The sequence below is a fragment of the Aulonocara stuartgranti genome (genome assembly GCF_965226115.1).
Source record: "Aulonocara stuartgranti genome assembly, chromosome: 9".
Taxonomy (NCBI): Eukaryota; Metazoa; Chordata; class Actinopteri; order Cichliformes; family Cichlidae; genus Aulonocara; species Aulonocara stuartgranti.
Window position 1 is genome coordinate 10,528,932 of NC_138960.1, and position 20,188 is coordinate 10,549,119.

General features: G+C 39.9%; 2 protein-coding genes across 3 annotated transcripts; both read left to right on the forward strand.

The window, feature by feature from the left end:
- The first annotated feature begins 1,198 nt into the window (after positions 1-1,198).
- Positions 1,199-10,002, forward strand: LOC309714497 (leukocyte elastase inhibitor-like). Of its 2 annotated transcripts, XM_082547016.1 has the most exons (10): positions 1,199-1,331; positions 1,820-2,001; positions 5,488-5,586; positions 6,326-6,466; positions 6,642-6,759; positions 6,945-7,087; positions 7,778-7,855; positions 8,616-8,705; positions 8,795-8,975; positions 9,124-10,002. In XM_082547016.1, exons 2-10 carry the CDS (start codon positions 1,825-1,827, stop codon positions 9,348-9,350), a joined length of 1,254 nt encoding a protein of 417 aa, XP_082403142.1. In that variant the 5' UTR covers positions 1,199-1,331; positions 1,820-1,824; the 3' UTR covers positions 9,351-10,002. The 2 variants fall into 2 exon arrangements, with proteins under 2 accessions (XP_082403142.1, XP_082403143.1); XM_082547017.1 differs by lacking the exon at positions 5,488-5,586.
- A 523-nt stretch (positions 10,003-10,525) lies between these two features.
- On the forward strand, positions 10,526-15,307 carry pigm (phosphatidylinositol glycan anchor biosynthesis, class M). Its single transcript, XM_082545602.1, has 8 exons — positions 10,526-10,914; positions 11,742-11,915; positions 12,060-12,186; positions 12,270-12,519; positions 12,777-12,880; positions 13,093-13,247; positions 13,344-13,445; positions 14,253-15,307. Exons 1-8 carry the CDS (start codon positions 10,744-10,746, stop codon positions 14,418-14,420), a joined length of 1,251 nt encoding a protein of 416 aa, XP_082401728.1. The 5' UTR covers positions 10,526-10,743; the 3' UTR covers positions 14,421-15,307.
- Positions 15,308-20,188: the final 4,881 nt, after the last annotated feature.

A 20,188-nucleotide genomic window follows, 5' to 3' on the forward strand; every position in this document is an offset into this window, starting at 1 on the left:
ATGGATGGATAGAAGATAAAGCTACAATATTAGAACATATGAAGAGGTTAAATATACAACACAGACTGAAAGCAACACAGTTGCTACAGACAAATCACCAGTTTGTGAGTGTGTGAGAGGAAAAAGCACTGTGTGAATGTGTGAGCTCTTTAAGACTGGATAAGATCTGCTTTATGAATAAAGTCTTGTTTATGTGAAGCAAGGGAAGAAAGCCAAAAAAGAGAGAATAAGATATCTGATTGATTATTACTGAATATTTCATAAATGTTGTAAAGATTGTTTTAGTTTTTATTCTTTCACGTCCTACCTCAGTCTGAGAGAAAGTACAGAAAAACAGAATTCAAATAGTCAACATGCAAATTGGATGAAAGTACAAATATAGATTGTAAGAAAATATAAAACAATGAAATTATAAAATTGTCTGCAACAAAAAAAAAAAAATTTATACATTAGAGAACTGAGAAATGTCTTGAGGCTATTGTAAGACTCTCCCACGCTGCACACAGATGTTTGAAGGATCTTTCAGGAATAGTGACACTATTTTCCAGACAACTGATTGTTCATTAGGTGGTATACCTGCTGATCCAGAATGAGTTACCATAGTGAAATACGCAGGCAATAAATCAACCACCTAAACCCAGGGTTAACCTTGAAGTTGCCTGGAAAAGACAAAATCCAGCTTCTTGCACAGGCCTCTGCTAGAGGTGGACAGATCACTCCAAATGTCCATAGTACTAAGAAAAATGCTGGTATTGGATTGATAGTTTGCTTCTGTCCTCTAAGTTCACTATGTTATCCACTGAGTTTTGTTTAATAAATAAATGAATATTAACTAAATAAATATTATTATTGAATGAAGGAATACTGGCCTCATATCTACTTGGTATTGGATCGACACTAAAATTTGCAGTATCGCACAGCGCCAGCCTCTGAACTTTAGTCGTCAGTCCCTGCAAAACGTTTTCTCCTCGAGGTCGCATGCGCTGTACCTCACTGACTAAACCTCACTTTAAACTTGTACTTTAAAGTATTTTAACTGGAAAAGGGTTTCACCCCCTTGCATTGAAGGGGTACAATACAATACAAAATTGTATTGTATTGTATTGTACCTAAAACTCCCAGCAGGCGTTACCCCTGCTCCTGTACAGTAAGTGACGAAGTGGTTTTTCTCTGGAATTTTTCCATTCGGCTTCCGTACAGTGATGTTCGAGAACGCGGAAGTTCACGTGGGGCGTGCCGATTTGTAAATAAAAAGCGATGCTTCACGCAGAAGGCTTGCCATCACAGAAAGACTCCTGATCGCTTGAAGACCTCGACAAAAGTCCGCGTTGGTAAGTGACAGGCTGTGCACTATGGGACGCATTGTTTTTATCTGGTGTGCAGATGGTTGGCGTTACTTGAATGCAGCACAATAAATTTCAGATGACGTCAACCAGATATGTGGAAAAATCCAAGTTATATAGTCGCTCAGATTATGCAGTCCCTGTACTGAATTTAAATTCTGTGTAAAGAACTTTAATCATAGTAATGATCGATGATAGCAATATAAGATTTCTTCCCCCATGTGCACTCAAAAAAAGGGATGTTTATATGTGACTGACAAATGTGGAAGTTGAACTGTTGCTTGGTGTATTTGCAGTCTGCAGGTAAATCTGCATACACACCACCAAAGATGCACGTCATTCTAATTCCCGAAACAATAATCACATCTTTTCTGTTGTTGTGTTTTGGGGGTTTAGGTAAAGTGAACCATAATTCACTTAATTAATCCTACTTTAGTGCAATAATTAACACCTTTGCCCTCTCTTTTTTATACCAGAAACAATGGCATCTGCAACCCCTCTGTCCAAGGCAAACAGTGCCTTCTCTCTGACTTTGCTCAAAGAGCTGAGCAATAACGACAAGACGGGAAACATCTTTTTCTCCCCGTTCAGCATCTCTTCAGCCCTGGCTATGGTGATGCTGGGGGCCAGAGGCAACACAGCCACACAGATGTCAGAGGTACAGTCGTGCAGCTGCCTTTGTTGAAGATTGTATGCAGCTTGTTGAAGCTGGTTAAAATCCATGGCTTCTGAAATGACCCCTTTCATTTACTTAAAGAGCTCTGAGAGGCCGTTTCAAGCAACGTTGAACATTAAAGCTCCATGATGATAGGGCGTCGAATTTGATCTTTTGAAAGCCGCCAAAGCTACTGTGTGACTCACCAAGCTCTGACTTTCAGTGTCAGGAAAAATGACAAAGATCTGTACTGTTCAGCCTTTATGAGGGTCAGCCCTGTGCTGCGTTACTCGGGGAACAGGATCCATAAAATGGAAGTGTAAGGGCAATAAAGCTTCAGGTAATCCGTACGGGTTATCAGTTCCCTTTGTGCAGCGGGCGTGCCCATTTGTCTGGCTGCCTGGATTTCATAAGCAGGCACTTGTCCAAGCTAAGGCACTAAATGGAAACGGCTGGAAGAATATTTGACGCAATCTATGAAGAAGTAATACACTACCCTAACTAAGACATATCAGGCACTGAAGCACATTTGTGGAAACATAAAATGCATTTGAACTGTTTATAGAAATTAGAGCTATGCTTTTAGCACCTTATGGAGAAGAAGGCTCACGCTGTGGAGCATGCCCTGCATTTCAAAGGTCTTTAGACGTGAGATTGACAATCAGTGTATTGTTAGAGTAAAAATTAAATAAGAGATACTGAGGGATTTTAAAGAACTGCCCATCTGGTTAAATAAACAGCAGAGAGGCCTTATATTCAGCAGGAGTAGCTGGTATGGAAGTGACAAAAGATTGTGACAAAAGGATTCCTGAAGTCAAGCCACACCCAGCTAAGTCAAGCTAGTGGGTGTGGGAGAGAGAGGGCCTCCACGTGTATCTGGTCATTTGAAATGATAATGCTCTGAAAGATAATGGATTTATTAGAGAGTACCTTGAACGAAAAGTTTGAAGAAATTCCTTGAAAACGATCACAGCAGTTGACATAGAAAAGCAAGATTAATGCAAGCTGTCTCTTTTCTTGTGTAGCTGTAGGTAAACAGCTACTTTTCACACAGATGTGGCTTCTGCAACTGAGCTGCACCAAGAGTCAAAGCAGGGAAGGAGCTAAAAGATAACTATCAAGGCTAATAAGAGTAGTAATTGAGATTTGATGCATAGTTAAACTTTCTGTGGGGTGTATTTATAAAAATAAAAAAAAAGCCTGCGGCAGAAGTTCAACTGGAAAAACAAAGTGCAATCACATTCTTCATTTTGTGAGTAAGTGTCAGTGACTGTACGATTGTTGGGCAATCGTTCGCTTGACAAATATTGCAGTCGATTGGAGTGAGTAAGAAACACACAGGAGCACTGACGTTTCCTGAATTTGCACACACTTGTCATTTATCTCCTCAACAAACAACATTAGTGCAATAATTCAGTCCTGTTTAGCAATGCACGTACGTGGGCGTGATTACTCAATCAGGGTGTAGCTAGAGACCACCCACAATTCTGAATCTATGAAATAAAATATGTTTTTGCCTCACACATACTGGAATATATTGGATAGGCTCCAGTCACCCCACCCCTGCAACCCTGTATTGGAAGAGAATGGATGAATGGAAGCATTTAAATAAGTTTAAATTATGACTGAATACAGTGACAAGCCACAACATTAAAACCAAGCCAAAACACTTCCATATCATCGACAAACGAACTCCATAAGACCTCTGAACGTGTCCTGTAGTAGGTGGTAGTTTTCAAAGAAGCATCCACATAAATGTCAGGATCCGAGATCTCCCAGCAGAACTTAAAGAACCAGTTAAGAACCATCCACATGATGGTGAAACCTCGTGAAACTGCACAGGCCAGACTGTGAGACACTCGTGACTCTTTCACTCGTTCAGTGGTTATCTCTACTGGGCCTCTCTTGGTAGGTTATTGAACTTTCGTAATTCTGTAAGAACATCAGGACAGAACTGTTTCTTAAGCCAAGTCACACCCAGTGAAGTCATGCTGGTGGGTGTGGGTGTATATGGGAGGGAAAGAACCTCCACCTGTATCCAGTCATTTGTAGTGATAACACTCTGAAACATAATGGATTTATTAGAGATTACGTGGAAGAAAAACTTTGAAGAATTTCCTCGAAGATTATCATGACAGATTATCATGATTATGATGACAGATGATATATCGGACATTAATCTGTGTGTTTTATGCCGCCTGTTTTCTTCGTCCAACACTGTTGCCTGACATTTCTTTTCTCTTGATAGATGTGATTGTGTTGAGATGATCTTGCCATACATAAGCCAGTGGCTTGTGGCTTATGTATGGATACAAGGTGTCCTGTTTCACAGTCTAACTGGGCGGTTCCCAGTTTACTCTGTCTGTTAAATCGGTATTTATTCAAATCATTTCAATAATAAATACATATTTGAGGAACTTTAACTCACCTCAGACTGCTCTGGTCATTGGCTGACTAGTCTGTTATTTAACATAACAATATTCCTATAAACAAGTTGCTTTTTTTTTTTTTTTTTTTTGTTAGTTTGCACAGCAGCTAACTACAATCAGCCTTTCCAGAGCAGAGACACTTCCCGAGCTACAAGCGCCCATGGTTAGGATTCATTGGTTCAAAACATGTGGCCAAATAACTTAAATTGGAGTTAATTATTGGTAAGAAACAAATCCATAACCAATTCTGTCATACATTTACGGAATGACGAGATGCCTGTTTAAATAATGATGTACCCCACAAAGTCATGCAGTAAATCCACTGCTGTCAAAAATGACTTATGTTAATAATCCAGATCTAACACAGTTGTTGTTTTTTGGCTTACATTATTTCTCTGCGAGTTGGTACAAGTAATTTTAAAAGAGCGACTTACTGTAAACGGTGTTTTCCCAAGCACAGTTTTATACACTACTGTGCTAAGTGCAACCAGACACGGCTGTTGGGTGTGATTACTCTGAGTCAGCTTGGCTCAGCTGTACCATCACAGAAAGATGAGCCTGGCTCAGAGGGGCATCTGGGGACCTACTGTAAGGACAGTTGGCTGCCTGTTACCTTATTTGAAAGACTGTATATTTTGCTGGTTTAATTTTAAGTAAGAGTTTATAACACAAAATAAAATGTTGTAATTACTTAAAATGATAATACTTTGATTCTGGCTAAAATGTTTTGGTTCTCAAAAAATTCCTCTGTAGAGGAAATATTCTTTATGCTTAAAGCAAATGAATGCAGGGAAGTTATGGTCATACTGTTTATAATTGTTTCTATTGTTTGTTTTGTTTTTTCAACTGAGGGGTTTGTCACAACTGTGTAAAAGTGTTTCATTGAACATTATCAGCGACTCATTAGAAGATTTCTTGTTCAGGTATCAGATTGAAGTCTACAACTCGGCCAACACATCAGTTTAAGGACAAGCTCATAAATTACTGTTTTGTTTTGTTTTTTAAAAATGGAAAAACAAACGTTGAACGTAACGGTGAGCACTTGGAATCGCACTTCTAGGTTCTCTGCTTCACCAAGGCAGAGAAGCCTAAGCACGCACCGGCGGGACAGATGCACATGCAACAGCAGGCCCAGTCTGCGCTGCCGAATCTGAGGAAGGTGGTAACAAAGCAGCAATACAGGAATTGCACACTAACAAAAGGGGAAATATTACTAACAGCTGATCTAACAGTGCCGTGTGGTGAGGGGATCAATGGAAACAAAGATGTTAGAGCTTCACAGAGCATTTCACATCTGTGTTTGTACTCTGTTTTTGCTTTGCTGATGTCCTTTATGCTGCTGTCTTGAACTGTCGGGTAAAAGCAGCAGTGATATGTTTACTGAAGGTTTAATGTGTATGTGGCGAGTCCAACAGCTTCAAACCCCACAGCATTACATAATGCATATGAATATAGCCGTGTCCTTTTATGACCTCTTTCTGTGTGTTTTCTTTCTTTTTATCTCTTATTAGCAGATGCTGTAAATGTCACTTGAGCCTTCAAAGTTTGAACCTATGACAGCGCATCACTTTTTCCATTTCCTGTTTGTGTAATTCCAGAGAATCACTCTTGTATAAAGAGAGAAAACTCTGTTAACAAATTGAGCACCCAACATTACAGCCGTCTGTGACTTTAGCTGTGGATGTGCACCATGTAAAAACACACTCTACTTCGTTCTTATTAAGCAGTTGGACTTGAAGATGACCACATAAATGATAACACGGTGGTGGGATGGTGTGGGTCTTTATGTGCTGTAAATGCTTTGTGGAAAGGCTTCTCTAAGCTTGGGTCATGGCTTCTCTGAATCCAGTGCTTTTTTTTTGTTTTGTTTTTTGAACAGTTGTCTGCTTTGTTCACAGTGCCTGAAAACGAAGGATTGTCAGGATGATGTCCACAGCAGCTTTGCGCAGTTGCTGAGTGTGCTCAACAAGTCAGATGCTCCATATTCTCTCAGCGTTGCCAACAGACTGTATGGGGAGCAGTCCTACCAGTTTGTTGAGGTGTGTGTGTGTCTCTGTTCGTGTGGCTTGTTTTTTTTTCCTAAAGAATGAGCGAAATCTTTAAGCTGTGGAGGAAAGAATGAGGTAGTTGATTAGGCAGTAAAATCCCACAGAGCTAATAGGTTATTTTGTTTGGGTGTTCAGACTTTATAAGTGTGTCATTAACTGATTTCAGGATTTCTTGGGAAAAACCAAGAAGCATTACAATGCTGAGCTGGAGGCCGTGGACTTCATCAAAAGCTTCGATGCTGCCAGGCTCAACATCAACAGCTGGGTGGAGAAGACAACACAAGGTGGGTAACACACTAAACATGTCCACCTTCCACTGATATGAAGTTAGAAGTTGTAATGAAAAAACTTTTATAGTATTAGTGTGTTGGTTAGTAGTCCTGCAGAACTGTTCTTCTGTGAGATGTTAGTAGAGTATTTATTACATACGTCTGTGTCGCTGCTTCACACGTGTCAACGTATCCTTCAGGTAAAATTAAGGATTTGCTGGCTCAGGGTGTTTTGGACCCCATGACCAGGCTGGTGTTGGTCAATGCCATCTACTTTAAGGGCCTCTGGAACAAGCAGTTTAAGCAGGATCAAACACAAGATGCTCAGTTTCGAGTCAACAAGGTAATACAGCAGCTGCATGAATACTGCTGATTTTATTTTTTATATATAATATATCCTGACAGTGTTTGTGGTAAGGGTCTTTTTTTTTTCTTCTTTTTTTTAAGATCACATGGTGTTCAGTCACATTCTTAGCGGCACCTCTCGATCAGATATTTCTGTTAGCTGTGATGAAACACAGTAAAAAACACATTAGACTTTGCTCAGAGTGATAAAAAGTCATTATGCTTCGACTGGCTGACAAAATCCTAGAACTGCATGAAGTGATGTTAAACCGTCTCATGACTTAAAGAGAGCAAATCTAACTCAAGAACAAGGCTTGTTATATCTCAGCCTTTCCAGCTGTTATTATTAACTTGCCAGCAAACAGTTGGAAATCTAGAAGAAGTGGGCTGGCAGTGGCAGTGGTTTGCTCTTCACCTGATGAGTGAAAGTCACACTCTCACTGCTGTTTGTATTTCTCGAGTAGCTCAACAAGCCTTAAAGAAACAACTATTTTTAACATTATTTATTTGCAAGCCAATGATTTAAAACTTCACTTTTTCTCCTCGAGCAGGTTCGCTTCTAACTGCGGTTGCTCTCATACACTTCTGTATACACTCAACACCAATTTCAGGTTGAACTAGTACACTCGTGACAAAGTAAAAGATTTCAGCTGGTGATGTTTCACATGTTATTTTTTTCATATTTCAGAATGACACTAAGCCAGTGAAGATGATGTACCAAAAGTCTAAGTTCCCTTTGACCTTCATCCATGAAGTCAACTGTCAGGTAATTTGCAGTAAATCAGTCAGTATGGCCGGCAACCCATCACCTGTTAACTTGGCAGCATTTAAAATAGTTTGATTTGAGAGAGTGTGTGTGATGTTGTCTGGTTGGCAGCTCAGGCTGTTTCAAAACCTTGGTGGGTTCAGCTTTAGTGGTTAAGTCATGTGGACTAATGCTCTCTGCATCATCATGGATGCTGGTTTGTGAACTGCACATACAAGATGGTTAATCGTTTTCCACTTCTCCTCAGTCCAAGGAAGGTAGAGAATAAAGTTGGATTTGCAGAAATGCAGGAATGAACTGTATTTACTGCCAACGTTGGTTTGAAGTCTTCCAGAGCCTGTGAACTTGTTTTTCTTGCAAAATCATGTCAGTTTTGTAACAGTGCAATCTGACGAGCCAAAGATTGTCGCCAACATCAATTTGTTTGTTTGTTTTTACCCTTGACTCTTGTGCACAGGGATTTTAGTGCCTTTTGAAAAGTATTTAATGGTGTTGTTTTTTTGTTTTTGTTTTTTTTGTTTTTGTTTCTTTTTTCTTTTTAACACCACACTGTTGTAAGCTTAATGGTCTACAAGTTATTTTAGTGCTATGTTGCCCCTGTCCCAGCTTTCTGGATTTGTTTTTGTATAAGTTATTGTATTACACGGCATTGCATGTTAACATTTTTGGAAGCAGGTTATAATAAACTAAGATGATTAAGTCTAACAGTTGCATAGCCACTATTATATATTCACGCTAATGTTTGAAACCTGTGCGACAGATCATCGAGTTGCCTTACAAAGGGAATGAGCTCAGCATGGTCGTCTTTCTGCCCCAAAATATCGAGGACGGCACAACGGGTCTGGAGAAGGTATAACAAGCACACTTGGATAATGAAACCTATGAAATACATGAACAGTGGATGATTTTTTTTTATTTTTATTTTTTCCCCATCTCTAGCTGGAGAAGGAGCTGACCTTTGAGAATTTTGTGGAGTGGACTAATCCCAATATGATGGATGAAATTGAGGTCACGGTGGGCCTGCCTCGATTCAAGCTAGAGGAGAATTACGACATGAAGACTGTCCTGGTCAGCATGGGCATGGTGGATGCCTTTGACATGCAAAAGAGTGACTTCTCTGGTATGAAGTATTCTTGGAACATGCCGCACAATAAAACGGGAGCCCAAAACATGAACGGACTGCTGCTGTTCTCTTAAATCACCGTAATTTCCATCACCTCCATATTCTACATAAATCAAATATGTTATTTTGCTTTGTTTTGTGACAGGCATGTCTCCTGCCAATGACCTGGTGCTGTCCAAAGTCGTGCACAAGGCTTTCGTGGAGGTCAACGAGGAGGGAACGGAGGCTGCCGCTGCCACTGCTGCTATCATGATGCTGCGCTGCGCCAGGATTCCAGCCAGATTCATCGCCGACCACCCCTTCCTCTTCTTCATCAGGCACAACCCTTCCTCGAGCATCCTCTTCGCTGGCCGATACAGTTCCCCCGTGTGAGCGCGTTTAGAGTGGTGTTTCTCAGCTGGAGGGAGGTTACAACATGACTGGTGTAAAATCGAATTTGGTGTTGTTGCTGAGAGCTCCTGCTCAAGAGTTTCATTATGCTAATCTCACCCTATGTTCCTGGCCTGTATATCAACACCACCAGGATGAGGAATTAAAAATGACGGTGTGTAATTTTTATAAAAAATTTCACCCCTTGTTTGTGTCTCTTCTCTGAATACTGTCATCTTGCACTGTTTAACCTAATTTGATCTTTTGATTTATGTCGTAATGCACGTATGGCCCTGTTTGCTGCAGTCATATACCCTATTTTATCTATCTTGAAGACTAGATTGTTATCATATGCCTTACACCTTAGGAAAAAGTTTACAATGTGCCTCTATTAACCTGCTGTACACCAGCTGCACCTTTTTTGGTTAAAAAAATGTGCTATGCATTTTATCTGAAAACATGCAATATCATACTTAGCTTAGCCAAAGATAATAATTTTAACAGTGTAATACATTTTATATGGAATTATAAAATGCATATAATAATTGGAGAATTTATAAAAACGTACATAAATGCTTGAACTGGCATTGAGTCCAGGTCATTTTTATGTATCCCTTGACTTAAATGTGGAATAAAGTGTGTGGTTTGCAACTGCTCCATGTTTAAAATGCCTTTTACTCACATTTTCCTTTACCTGGTTCAGCCAAGTGTTATAGGATGGGGTTTCTAATGCTGTTTAACCATTTAATGTAGAATTTTTGGTATTACACTTGTCACCGTCAGTCACTCTAACATCATATTAGTCCTTTCAAATGTTTAGGGGGGGGATTTTGCCATTGTTTTGTTCCAGTAGGAAAAAAGGAGACTTAAAGCAGTTTCGAATTGGCCACTGGATTACTTTCTACACTTCTGTTAAAAAATAAAAAATATTACCTATGTAACCAACTGAAACAACAAAAGTTGTATCAGCCAAGCCTTGGGCAGTAACTTTCAATCCTCAAACAAGTTATTCATTTTGTTTAAATGCAATATAATACTTATCTTAACCAAAGAGAGTAATAATAATAATAACTGTTAAAAATAGCTTCATAATTTCCAATTTTAAATAGTAGTCCCACTCCAACACAGTAGGTGGTGCTATTGCATTTGCTGTGCTCACTGAAGCCCTTTGTAGAATTTATACGAAGAAGACAATTTTGCTAATGCCACTTCCGGATAACTTCCGTGTTGTTATATTTGAAATTGGGGCATTCAAATGGGATTAATACTCGCTAGTATTAATGTTTGATAAGTCCGTAAACTAAATAGAAAGGATATGGACGCGAAGTAACGTTAAACATAGAAAAATAGCCAACGTAGCTCTCAGTCCTACCTGCTAATCACTCCGTGGCTGGTGATGGAGAAGCTAATATCTAAACTCACTGAAAAGCATTTCCTTTTCACGGCTTCCTTCGTTATAAGACTGGCTTTGGTCGCTTATGGAGACTACCAGGACAGGACAATGGCGGTGAAGTACACTGACATTGACTACCATGTGTTCACAGATGCTGCGAGGTTCATTACTGAGGTAACAACTGTCTCAAAACTGAATGTCCTGCTGATATAACGCTGACAATGAAAAATAGTGAGAAGCACCAGTTGTATAAGGGTGGTAACATTACTTAATACTGAGCTAAATGGAGAATTTATGAACTAGGATTTACCTGGAATTGAAGCTGTTAGGTCACCAAACCAAAGCTTAGTATATTCAGTTCAATGCAGGTTTATTTTTATAACGTCAAATCGTAACAGGATTCCCCTCAATGTGGTATAAAGCGCAGTTATTCGGGAGAAAACAAACAACTCCCCAAAGCAAACACTTGGAGACTGTGGGAAGAAAAAAATCCCGTTTGACAGGAAGAAGCCTCCGACAGAGCTAGGCTAGAGAGTAGCTCTATGGCACAAGATCGGTGGAAGGAGAAAAGAAAAATATTAAGACACACACACACATCAACGAGAATGCCTGACTTTTAAGTGAAGTTCAGACAGTTTTGGACACCTGGATATTTAACACATGAAGTTAGTTGGAGTTGTATCAAATACAGCCAATTTATGGGGTTGTTGTTTAACTTTCCAGAGATGCAGAGAGTGAAACATAAAAATATATTATTTTTATGTTAGGATATTTTTTGTAGTGAGGTCCTTATTACATTTCTATGTTAACAAAATAAGCTATGTTTAAGATATGATATTTATTCTAGCACTTTAAGAATGGTGTATGAAACCGTCAACAGAAGACAAAATTTCTGTCAGGCTTTTGGATGAAATGGCTGTTTTAGCTGGTTATCATATATAACCCCTTTATTTAACCTAATATCACATTCAGCATTTTCATGTGGGGAATTCCTTTTACAGGGCGAGTCCCCATACAACAGGTCAACCTACCGTTACACTCCTCTGCTGGCCTGGCTTCTCACCCCAAACATCTATCTTAACATGGTTTTTGGAAAGATCCTCTTCATTGTATGCGATGTGCTGTCAGGACTGCTCATCTACAAAGTCCTCTGCCTGCGAGGTCTAAGAGCTGAGGTTTGTGACTGGCACTCTTTCATCATGTCTCTCTCTCTTTTTTTTTTTTTAATTAGATGAGCTATGGGGGGGGTGTATTTTTTTTCTTTTTCTTTTTTTTACAGATAAAAATACAAAAATACATTTTTGCTTGTTTATGTTCAGACTGCACGCTGTGTTTCTTCTTTGTGGCTTCTCAACCCGTTGCCCATGGGCGTGTCCAGCCGAGGGAATGCTGAGTCAATCCTGGCAGCTCTGGTGCTGGGGACTCTGCTCTGCATGGAACGCAGAGGTGTGGGTTAAATATATCAGCATTAATTTGATCATGTGTTTTCGCAGCTTCTGTGTTTATTGGCTCCTTTTGTTTTCTTCCAGCTCAGCGTCTGACCTGGGCAGCGCTGCTGTATGGTTTATCGGTTCATATGAAGATCTACCCTGTTACGTATGCTCTGCCCATTGCCCTGACCCTTCGCACAGCTGAAATCAGGGTAGATGAAGCCAAAAAGGTCTCAAGATTCAAGAAGCTTGTCGGCTTTTTTGTTGGTTTCTTCAACCAAGATCTGCTCCTATTTGCAAGTGTGGCTGGCGGAGTCTTCTTTACACTCACAGCACTCTTCTATTACATGTGAGATGGACACCACAAACCGTTTTCATGATTTAGAAATGACTGTTCTATTACTACAACTAATGTTATTGGAATTAGCATTAATGGTTAATATTCAGATGCCATAAAAATTACTTTGAAGATGATAAACTGTTGTTTAGGAATGACTTTCAACAATGCTAAGTACTGTTTTTGATTTGACTTAATGCTAGCCTCTTGTGACCCATTATTTGAACCAACACTCTTACTCACACGTGTGTCCTCTCGTACAAACGCAGGTATGGTTGGCAGTTTCTTTATGAGACCTATTTGTACCATCTGACCAGAAGGGACATCAGACACAACTTCTCTCCATACTTCTACATGCTCTACCTTACTGCAGGTATTTATCCATCCAACCATTCATGCCTGTATTGTGTAGCATGCGAAATGATGAAGTTTGAAGGCAATAAAATGCTTGTTAAATCTGATTTATAGGTGTGTTGAGTTATTTTCCTTTGTCTTGTGTGTTATACTGAGCAAACGTACAGCGGGAAATACAGCTTTATTTATTTATTTATTTTTTAAATGAGCACATTTCTTTCGGCCTTGCAGAGAGTACGTGGAGCCAGTGGCTAGGCTTGGCAGCATTCCTGCCGCAGTTTGTCCTGCTGTTGGTAACATCATGGATGTATTACAAAGACCTGGCCTTCTGCTGTTTCCTGCACACAGCCATTTTTGTTACCTTCAACAAAGTGTGCACTTCTCAGGTACATACCTAACATAATTTCACTTTGTTCCTCCTGTCCTAGACATAACACACAGACTTTACAAATTTAACAATGTTTCTTGTAATCCTTTCACAGTACTTCCTCTGGTACCTGTGCTTACTTCCTCTGGTCATCCCTAACCTGAGTCTGACAGTAAAACAAGGGCTGGGACTACTGCTCCTCTGGTTTGCTGGACAGGTAATTAAGTTAAGCACATTTAAAATTACAGTTAAATATGAATTCAGATATACATTTGTTAATGTAATCAGATTTCATACCATAGACTGAATCTATGGGCTCTCCATTCAAAATCCCAGACTAGTAGTTTAATATTCTAATTTTAGTGTTTTAAATTCTAATATTAGTGTTTTGTAGCCAGAAGTGACCATATTTGTACAAGAGGGAGGATTGTTACACTATTAGCTAACACCTTGGTTAGCAAGGTGCATTCATGGAGTGTACAGGTGCATTGCACAGACACAGATACCGTCTGACGAGTGCTTACACACTAGAAAAATACTACAGTTTTACTCACCACTTAGTGTCCCTTACCACTCACTACAATCAACTACACAGCAAGACAAAATTTTGGTTAGCTACAGCTTGACAACTAGCCACGGAAATAAAATTTTTAAGCCTCAGAACGGCTTGATAGGATGAGCCTTGTACAAATTCACCCACCTGTAGTTTTCACAAAGGGTAAAACTGTCTACAAGGATTTTTTTTGTGCCAGAATGAAAGCAGAAAACTGTGTTTCTGCCTTAAACTTGTGCGTTTTAATATGTAGCTCTAAGAGGATTGACTAATGTTTAGAGCTAGCCTCAAGTGGTCACTATTTTGTAGCACCTCCTAGTTGGCGGTGTTTTCAGAGCCCTAAAGTTTGTTTTCTTGATTGTGATCTTGATCATGCTGAGTTGAAAGTTATACGAGTGATAGGATACATAGAACTGAAGTCCTCTGGCAATGTTTTTAAAATAAACTGTCATATTTTTCTCCCCTAAACAGGCCATCTGGTTGGGCCCAGCCTACTTCCTGGAGTTTGAAGGCTACAACACCTTCTTATGGATCTGGCTAGCCGGATTGCTCTTCCAGGTCGTCAACTGCTTTATTCTGATCCAGATTGTAACTCATTACAAACCAACAAAAACTCCACTGAGACTGAAAGCTGAATAAAACCCAAATGTATTCAAAGTGGAAGAAATTTTGTCTTTGAAACTTCAAAGGATGCTCTTTCAGATCATGCACTGTGGATCCATGTAGACCAAAGTTTAATCTCCCCAGACTTTAATTACTTTCTCTAATAATTTAAATCACTTTAGCAAAGAACACTACGTTTTCTGAGCGACAAAGGCTTAGGTGGATTTTCAGTTTTTCTGAGTTAAACCTTTGGATTATATGCTCACCACTGCCGGTCAAAACACTTAAATCCACAGTGTATGACACGTAGCAGAAACTGACTGTTGCCCAGGTTTTTTTGGATGGTAACTTTGAAGTCTGCTCCACCTGTGGCCAAGTCATTTGTCAAAAGTTTGCTGATGGGGCAAAACACCTGCTGCAGATCAGAGATCACAAACAGTCTTAATAAACAGCTCTGGGTCAAAGTATTTAACACACCCCTCGGGGATTTTTTTATTTTTTCTGGGGTGGCATTTTGACCTCGTGGTGACGGAAAGCATTTTCTAACTCCAGAGGGAGAAATAATCCAATTGTATGCTGCTAGGAATCGAGAAGCCTTCAGTCTGAGTGTCTCACTTTCATGTTGACATTATTGTTGGTACTTTCAGCACTTGAACTATGGATTAGATTGCACCGAGGAGAATTACCGTTACAAAATCCAGCAAAATCTGTCCTAAATTGTGTCGTGTTTTTTGTCCTGACCGGTGTAAATTGAGGCTGACCTGCACATTAATCTGACAGGTAGGAGATAGTTTCTTGGTTTGAGGGAGAATATGTTAAATAGTTCTACTGTTAGAAACGGTAAACAAATGCACTGTTGTCTTTATGTCTATTTTTTTACAGTTTCACAAATGAATAAAATCAAATAAGTAATTTCCTGAGAATGCTGTTGTGTAATTTCAAATCCTTGGTTACGTCTCGGACCTAATGATTTCATCTGTGTTTACTATTAACACTGTAAGAAAACAGACAAGCACAGTATTTACAGTCTAGGCCACTAATGCATAATCTTCTGTCAAGGCAGCTGTTTGACTTGCAGCTTCTTTGGCTGCAGTTTGCAGCTGTGACCAGTAGGCAGGAGCATTTGCAAGCAGAAGGGACAGCTTGAGCAAACATCCTCATGTAACCCTCGCAGATTAATCAGTCAACTGGAGCATGAACACAACCTAAAACAAACAGAGCTGGCAGTGGCTCCATAATCTCACTGTACTCTCCCTCTAATCTCACATGGAAATTATTAGAGCATTCACTTTAGCCCTGTTGGTTCTGAGCGTGTCTGTTGATCCTGGGACTGATAGTGGAAGTGCATAATAATTATAATATACTGGATTCGCATTATGAATGCTTGAGATACACAGCAGGTTGGGTCAAATCGGTGGCTTTCCTTAGACATTTGCACATTGCTTTGCTTTTCTGTACGAGTATAAGGTCTTGGTTGTGTGTTGCGTATGTGCATGCGTGTGAGTCATGGTCAGCTGCAGCCTGCATATCTAGTTTCTGAATCACCAGGATGCACCCAGTAACCTTTCAACTGGCTAGTTGCCCCCCAGGCACATGCATAAACCATCTTATTTTAAAACTGACGGCCACATTCAGGGGTTTATTTGCAAATTCTTAGGATTACAAATTAATACGAATATGTTTTTCCCCTATATTACAATTTCAGTTTTTTGTGGCAGCCAATCCAAATTACAGCTACTTGTCCCCTTAAGAGTTTCATCATACCATCATAGTTGGTGAACTATGGAGGCAAACTAAAACCAGTTCAGATGAACCTGATGTGTCTGGTGAGTGAAGGGTAACAGCACTCTGTAGGCACAACAGTCTAAAAAAGGTGGAAAGCACTGTTCTGCTGCTGGTGCGCTGATGTGGACAAATAAAGAAAACAAGGCGCTGCGTTCACTGTATATTTGTTAATTGTGCTCAGGAAGCAAGAAGTGGGAAGGTTGAGGGGGTTGCGTGACTATGTCCCATATGCTAATGTGTATATGTGTGTTTAATGAAGTGTATGCATGTGTATGCAGATGCCTGTTTGTGCCAGACCCTGAAGAATTCTCCTCATTGTCACTGGGGGGGATGTATGCATGTATTTGTTCATCTGCCTTTATCTCTGTGTGTTTTTTAAACGTGTATGAGAAAGATGGAGCAAGAGAGGGAGTGACCAGTTAGGCCAAATGGTGTGTGGAGCAGAGAACAGCAGGGTATGAACGGTCACGCAACCTTGTATGGTATAGGATTATAGGTTTTGATCTGCACGCACACACACACACCGTGGCTCACGGATCAGCTGTCAGCAAGCGTCAAACACGTTGGTTACACTACAGTTGCCTTAAAGCACTACTCCTTTTTTTTTTTTTGCCCTTTTCCCAAATTGACTTCTGTTTTTTCTTCTCTCAAATTTATTTCACTTCCCTCTCTTTTTTTTCTCGTCCTCATCCTTTCCCCTTCCTGTACCGAACGAGCATTGTACAGATGGCGTGATCGAAGGTTGCGTGCATGCGAGTGAATATTAAACATTTAAAGTCAGCCTCAGCCGCTCCTCCTCCCTGTCATTGTCACAGCATCTGATATGAAGCTACAGTGAGACAAATGGCTCACTGAAATCTTGTAGCAGTATCAAACACTGCGTCACGAGTTACTTGTTACTCGTCATGAAGAGGACTTTATGCCTGAATGTGATTCCTGTTATGCAGTTTGATCCCTGCGAGACGAGAGCAGAATGCTTTATCGTTCAGAGTATTTCTAACTATTTAATTAAGGCTGTTTCCATTATTCTGTTTACAATTTAGTGTCAACAGTCTGAGTGCAAGTGGATATCTTAACATGCAGTGCGTGCATGATCTGCAAAGATTACCTGGAGTTTTGTGGTAATAGTATTGTGAGTAAAAGCCTCCTCAGTACTTTTGACGTAATATGCTTAAGCAGGCTTTGCGTACAGTAAAAGTGGAGAGCAAAAGGGAGCATGCATTTACAGGAAAGCAATCTTGAGAAAGACACTTGAGACTTTTTCAACATTATTATGCAGCACAGTCACCTCACTGCAAGATTGTCCTGGGTTTGAATCCAGTCTGGGGCCTCTCTGTGTGTAGTTTGCATGTTCTCCATGTGGGTTCTTTCCAGGTACTCCAGTGTCCTCCCACAATTCGAAGGCATGCAGTTAGTGGGGTTGGATTAACTGGTGATTCTAAATTGCCCATAGGTGTGAGTGGTTGTCTGTATCTATGTGTTAGCCTTGCGACAGGCTGGTGACCAGTTCAGATTGTGTACCCTGCCTCTTGACCTGTGGTAGCTGGGATAGGCTCCAGCCCTTCTCTGACCCTCAGTTGGATTAATGGAAGAGAATGGATTGGAGGATAATTATGGTCTTGAAGAGCATAAATGCTCATCTGTCACAGGTGACCCCTGACTGTCATCCATCAACTGTGAACACCAAAAACCTTCAGTGACGGAATAAAGGACTGAATGAAGAAAACATCAAACCAGTTGCTTGAAATGCTGTGAGAGCACAGGCATCTTGGAGGAGTATGATCATCAGTGCCATTTGGGAAGGTTCTTAGAAAAAGAAGAAGAAGATTAAAAATTAAAGGACAACAGATTGAACAGGAAGTCCCAAAACATTAGCCCGTGTCACCAACAAGGCTTTTTGGGGCCAAAGCTATTGACCTATTGGCACTCTGCATACACACTATTTATGAATCACAATGGGTTGTGAATAGCGTTTACACTTTCTCCTACACTGTAGTTCCTATAGTTCTGCTAAGTAAAAACATAAAAATCGCATTCATTTTCTCACAGCCAAAACAACTTAGCACAGGTGGCCCTGCACTTTTGTATGAAAAACATGTTGCAAATGCAGTTTCCTAGAAACATAAACACATTGTGTGTGAAGCACCAATGGGAAGTAGGATCTTAATTTGCCTTTTGTAAGTCAAGAGGAAGAAAGGCATTCTGTACAACTGTGCGTGTAAAACACATCAGTACTGACACACACATGGTAATTGCTCAATAGGACAGTATCAAAATACAATTCTTTAGAAGAATTTATGGGAAGTGTAGTTTATAATGTAGAAATACTAGTTCTGGAGACTGCTAATTATACACTTTCACAGTTATGTAAAAATGTCGAGTTATTTCCCAAATACAGTAAAACACACAACACTGGACACTTTATAAGATGCATCTTACTAGCACTGAGTGGGAGACTATTTTGCCTCCAGGACTGCCTTCATGGCACAGATTCAACAAGCTGCTGGAAACATTCTTCAAATATTTGTCGGCTGCAAATCTATGATGTGAATCTCCTGTTCCACCACATCCCAAAGGTGCTTTTATCGGATTAAAATCTCTTGACCGTAGAGGCAATTTGGATACAGTGAACTCACTGACATGCTCAAGAAACCAGTTCGATATGATCTGAGCTTTGAGTCAATGGACATTGTCCTGCTGGGAGCAGCCATCATTAGATTGGTATACTGGTCAGCCACAGCGCTCAGGTAGGATGTGGTGTGTATCACCAGCAGCCTTAACTCTTGATACAAGGCAGCATGGATCCATCACATCGGGAGTTTCTGAAATACTCAGACCAGCCCCAACAACAACCAACAACCAGGCAGAGCATCTCCAAAGTCACTAAAATCATCTTTGTTCCATATTCTGATGCTCAGGTTGAACTTCAGCAGGTCATCTCAGTTCATTTTATCATATTGTTGTGAGGCTACAGACATTTTCTGTGATTTTCTATAGATTTTAAATCATGTCTGAAATGACCATTTTACGGTCACTTTTTTCCTGTTTTTTTATCTTTATTATCTCCAAAAACCTAATAATGAAACAAAACAAACTGAATAACCATTATTCAGTGTTCTGGATCTGTGGTATAGCTGAATGCTGGCCCTAGACCTTATTTTTGTAAATACATAGTGGATAATGGTGGAAAGCATAATAGGATTTCTTGTGCTTTACAGACAAACATAGGATGTGACTATGTGGCGCTTACTTGATGTACTAGCATGCACACAAACATGCACAAATGTATGTACACACTCAAAATCATCCTACTGGCTGATCCTCGTGTATCCCGTAATTCCCTATAAGCTATACTCTCCCCACAGCAAAACAAACACAAGCTTCTGGGGGGGATTAGAGGGAGGAATTACGATACTGTAGTTGGCAGTGGGAGAAACTAGTTCTTTCTTACCAGTATGTGTATTTGTTGCACAAAATCTCAATTCTGTTTCTGTTTGACGTTTGCTTGATCTGGAAAAGTTTTTTCCCCCTCATCCTAAAAACTATTGGGCAGCAACCAGCTTGTAAACAATAACAAGAGTATCCAAGAAAAACATTTATCCACTGGCCAAGTGCACATACTAATATAATTTTAAAAAGTCTTGATATTTCATGATTAATTTTAATTAACGGACAACCTCTAAAATACTATCACTGATGCTTCAGATTGTGGAGTGATCAGCCATCATAGTGGTTTACATCCATCTTTTATATACAGTCTACACTAACATTTACTTTTAAGTATGAAGCGCGTATCATGAAAGTTCCCACGGTGTCCCAGGACCCAAAGGTTCGACTTTGGCCAGTTTACCAAATAGCCTAATTGTTTCCGGAGCATCAGTTTCTGTAATTTCTGATATTACTTTCATTTTTAGTTCCAGTGCTGCAATTGTTTGTCTGGTGGATTTCCTCCATTCTTGATGCTAAATTGTTGTGTCCCATTATCTGCAACCACTTGAATTCTGAGTTTGGCCTTCAAG

Excerpts from the sequence above, each read along its gene's own strand:
- pigm (XM_082545602.1), top strand. The coding sequence starts at position 10,744 with ATGGAGAAGCTAATATCTAAACTCACTGAAAAGCATTTCCTTTTCACG. Across the intron at positions 12,520-12,776 it reads ACAGCACTCTTCTATTACAT|GTATGGTTGGCAGTTTCTTT; the intron begins GTGAGATGGACA and ends GTACAAACGCAG. Across the intron at positions 12,881-13,092 it reads CATGCTCTACCTTACTGCAG|AGAGTACGTGGAGCCAGTGG; the intron begins GTATTTATCCAT and ends TCGGCCTTGCAG.
- LOC309714497 (XM_082547016.1), top strand. The coding sequence starts at position 1,825 with ATGGCATCTGCAACCCCTCTGTCCAAGGCAAACAGTGCCTTCTCTCTG. Across the intron at positions 2,002-5,487 it reads CAGCCACACAGATGTCAGAG|GTTCTCTGCTTCACCAAGGC; the intron begins GTACAGTCGTGC and ends TCGCACTTCTAG. Across the intron at positions 6,760-6,944 it reads GGTGGAGAAGACAACACAAG|GTAAAATTAAGGATTTGCTG; the intron begins GTGGGTAACACA and ends CGTATCCTTCAG.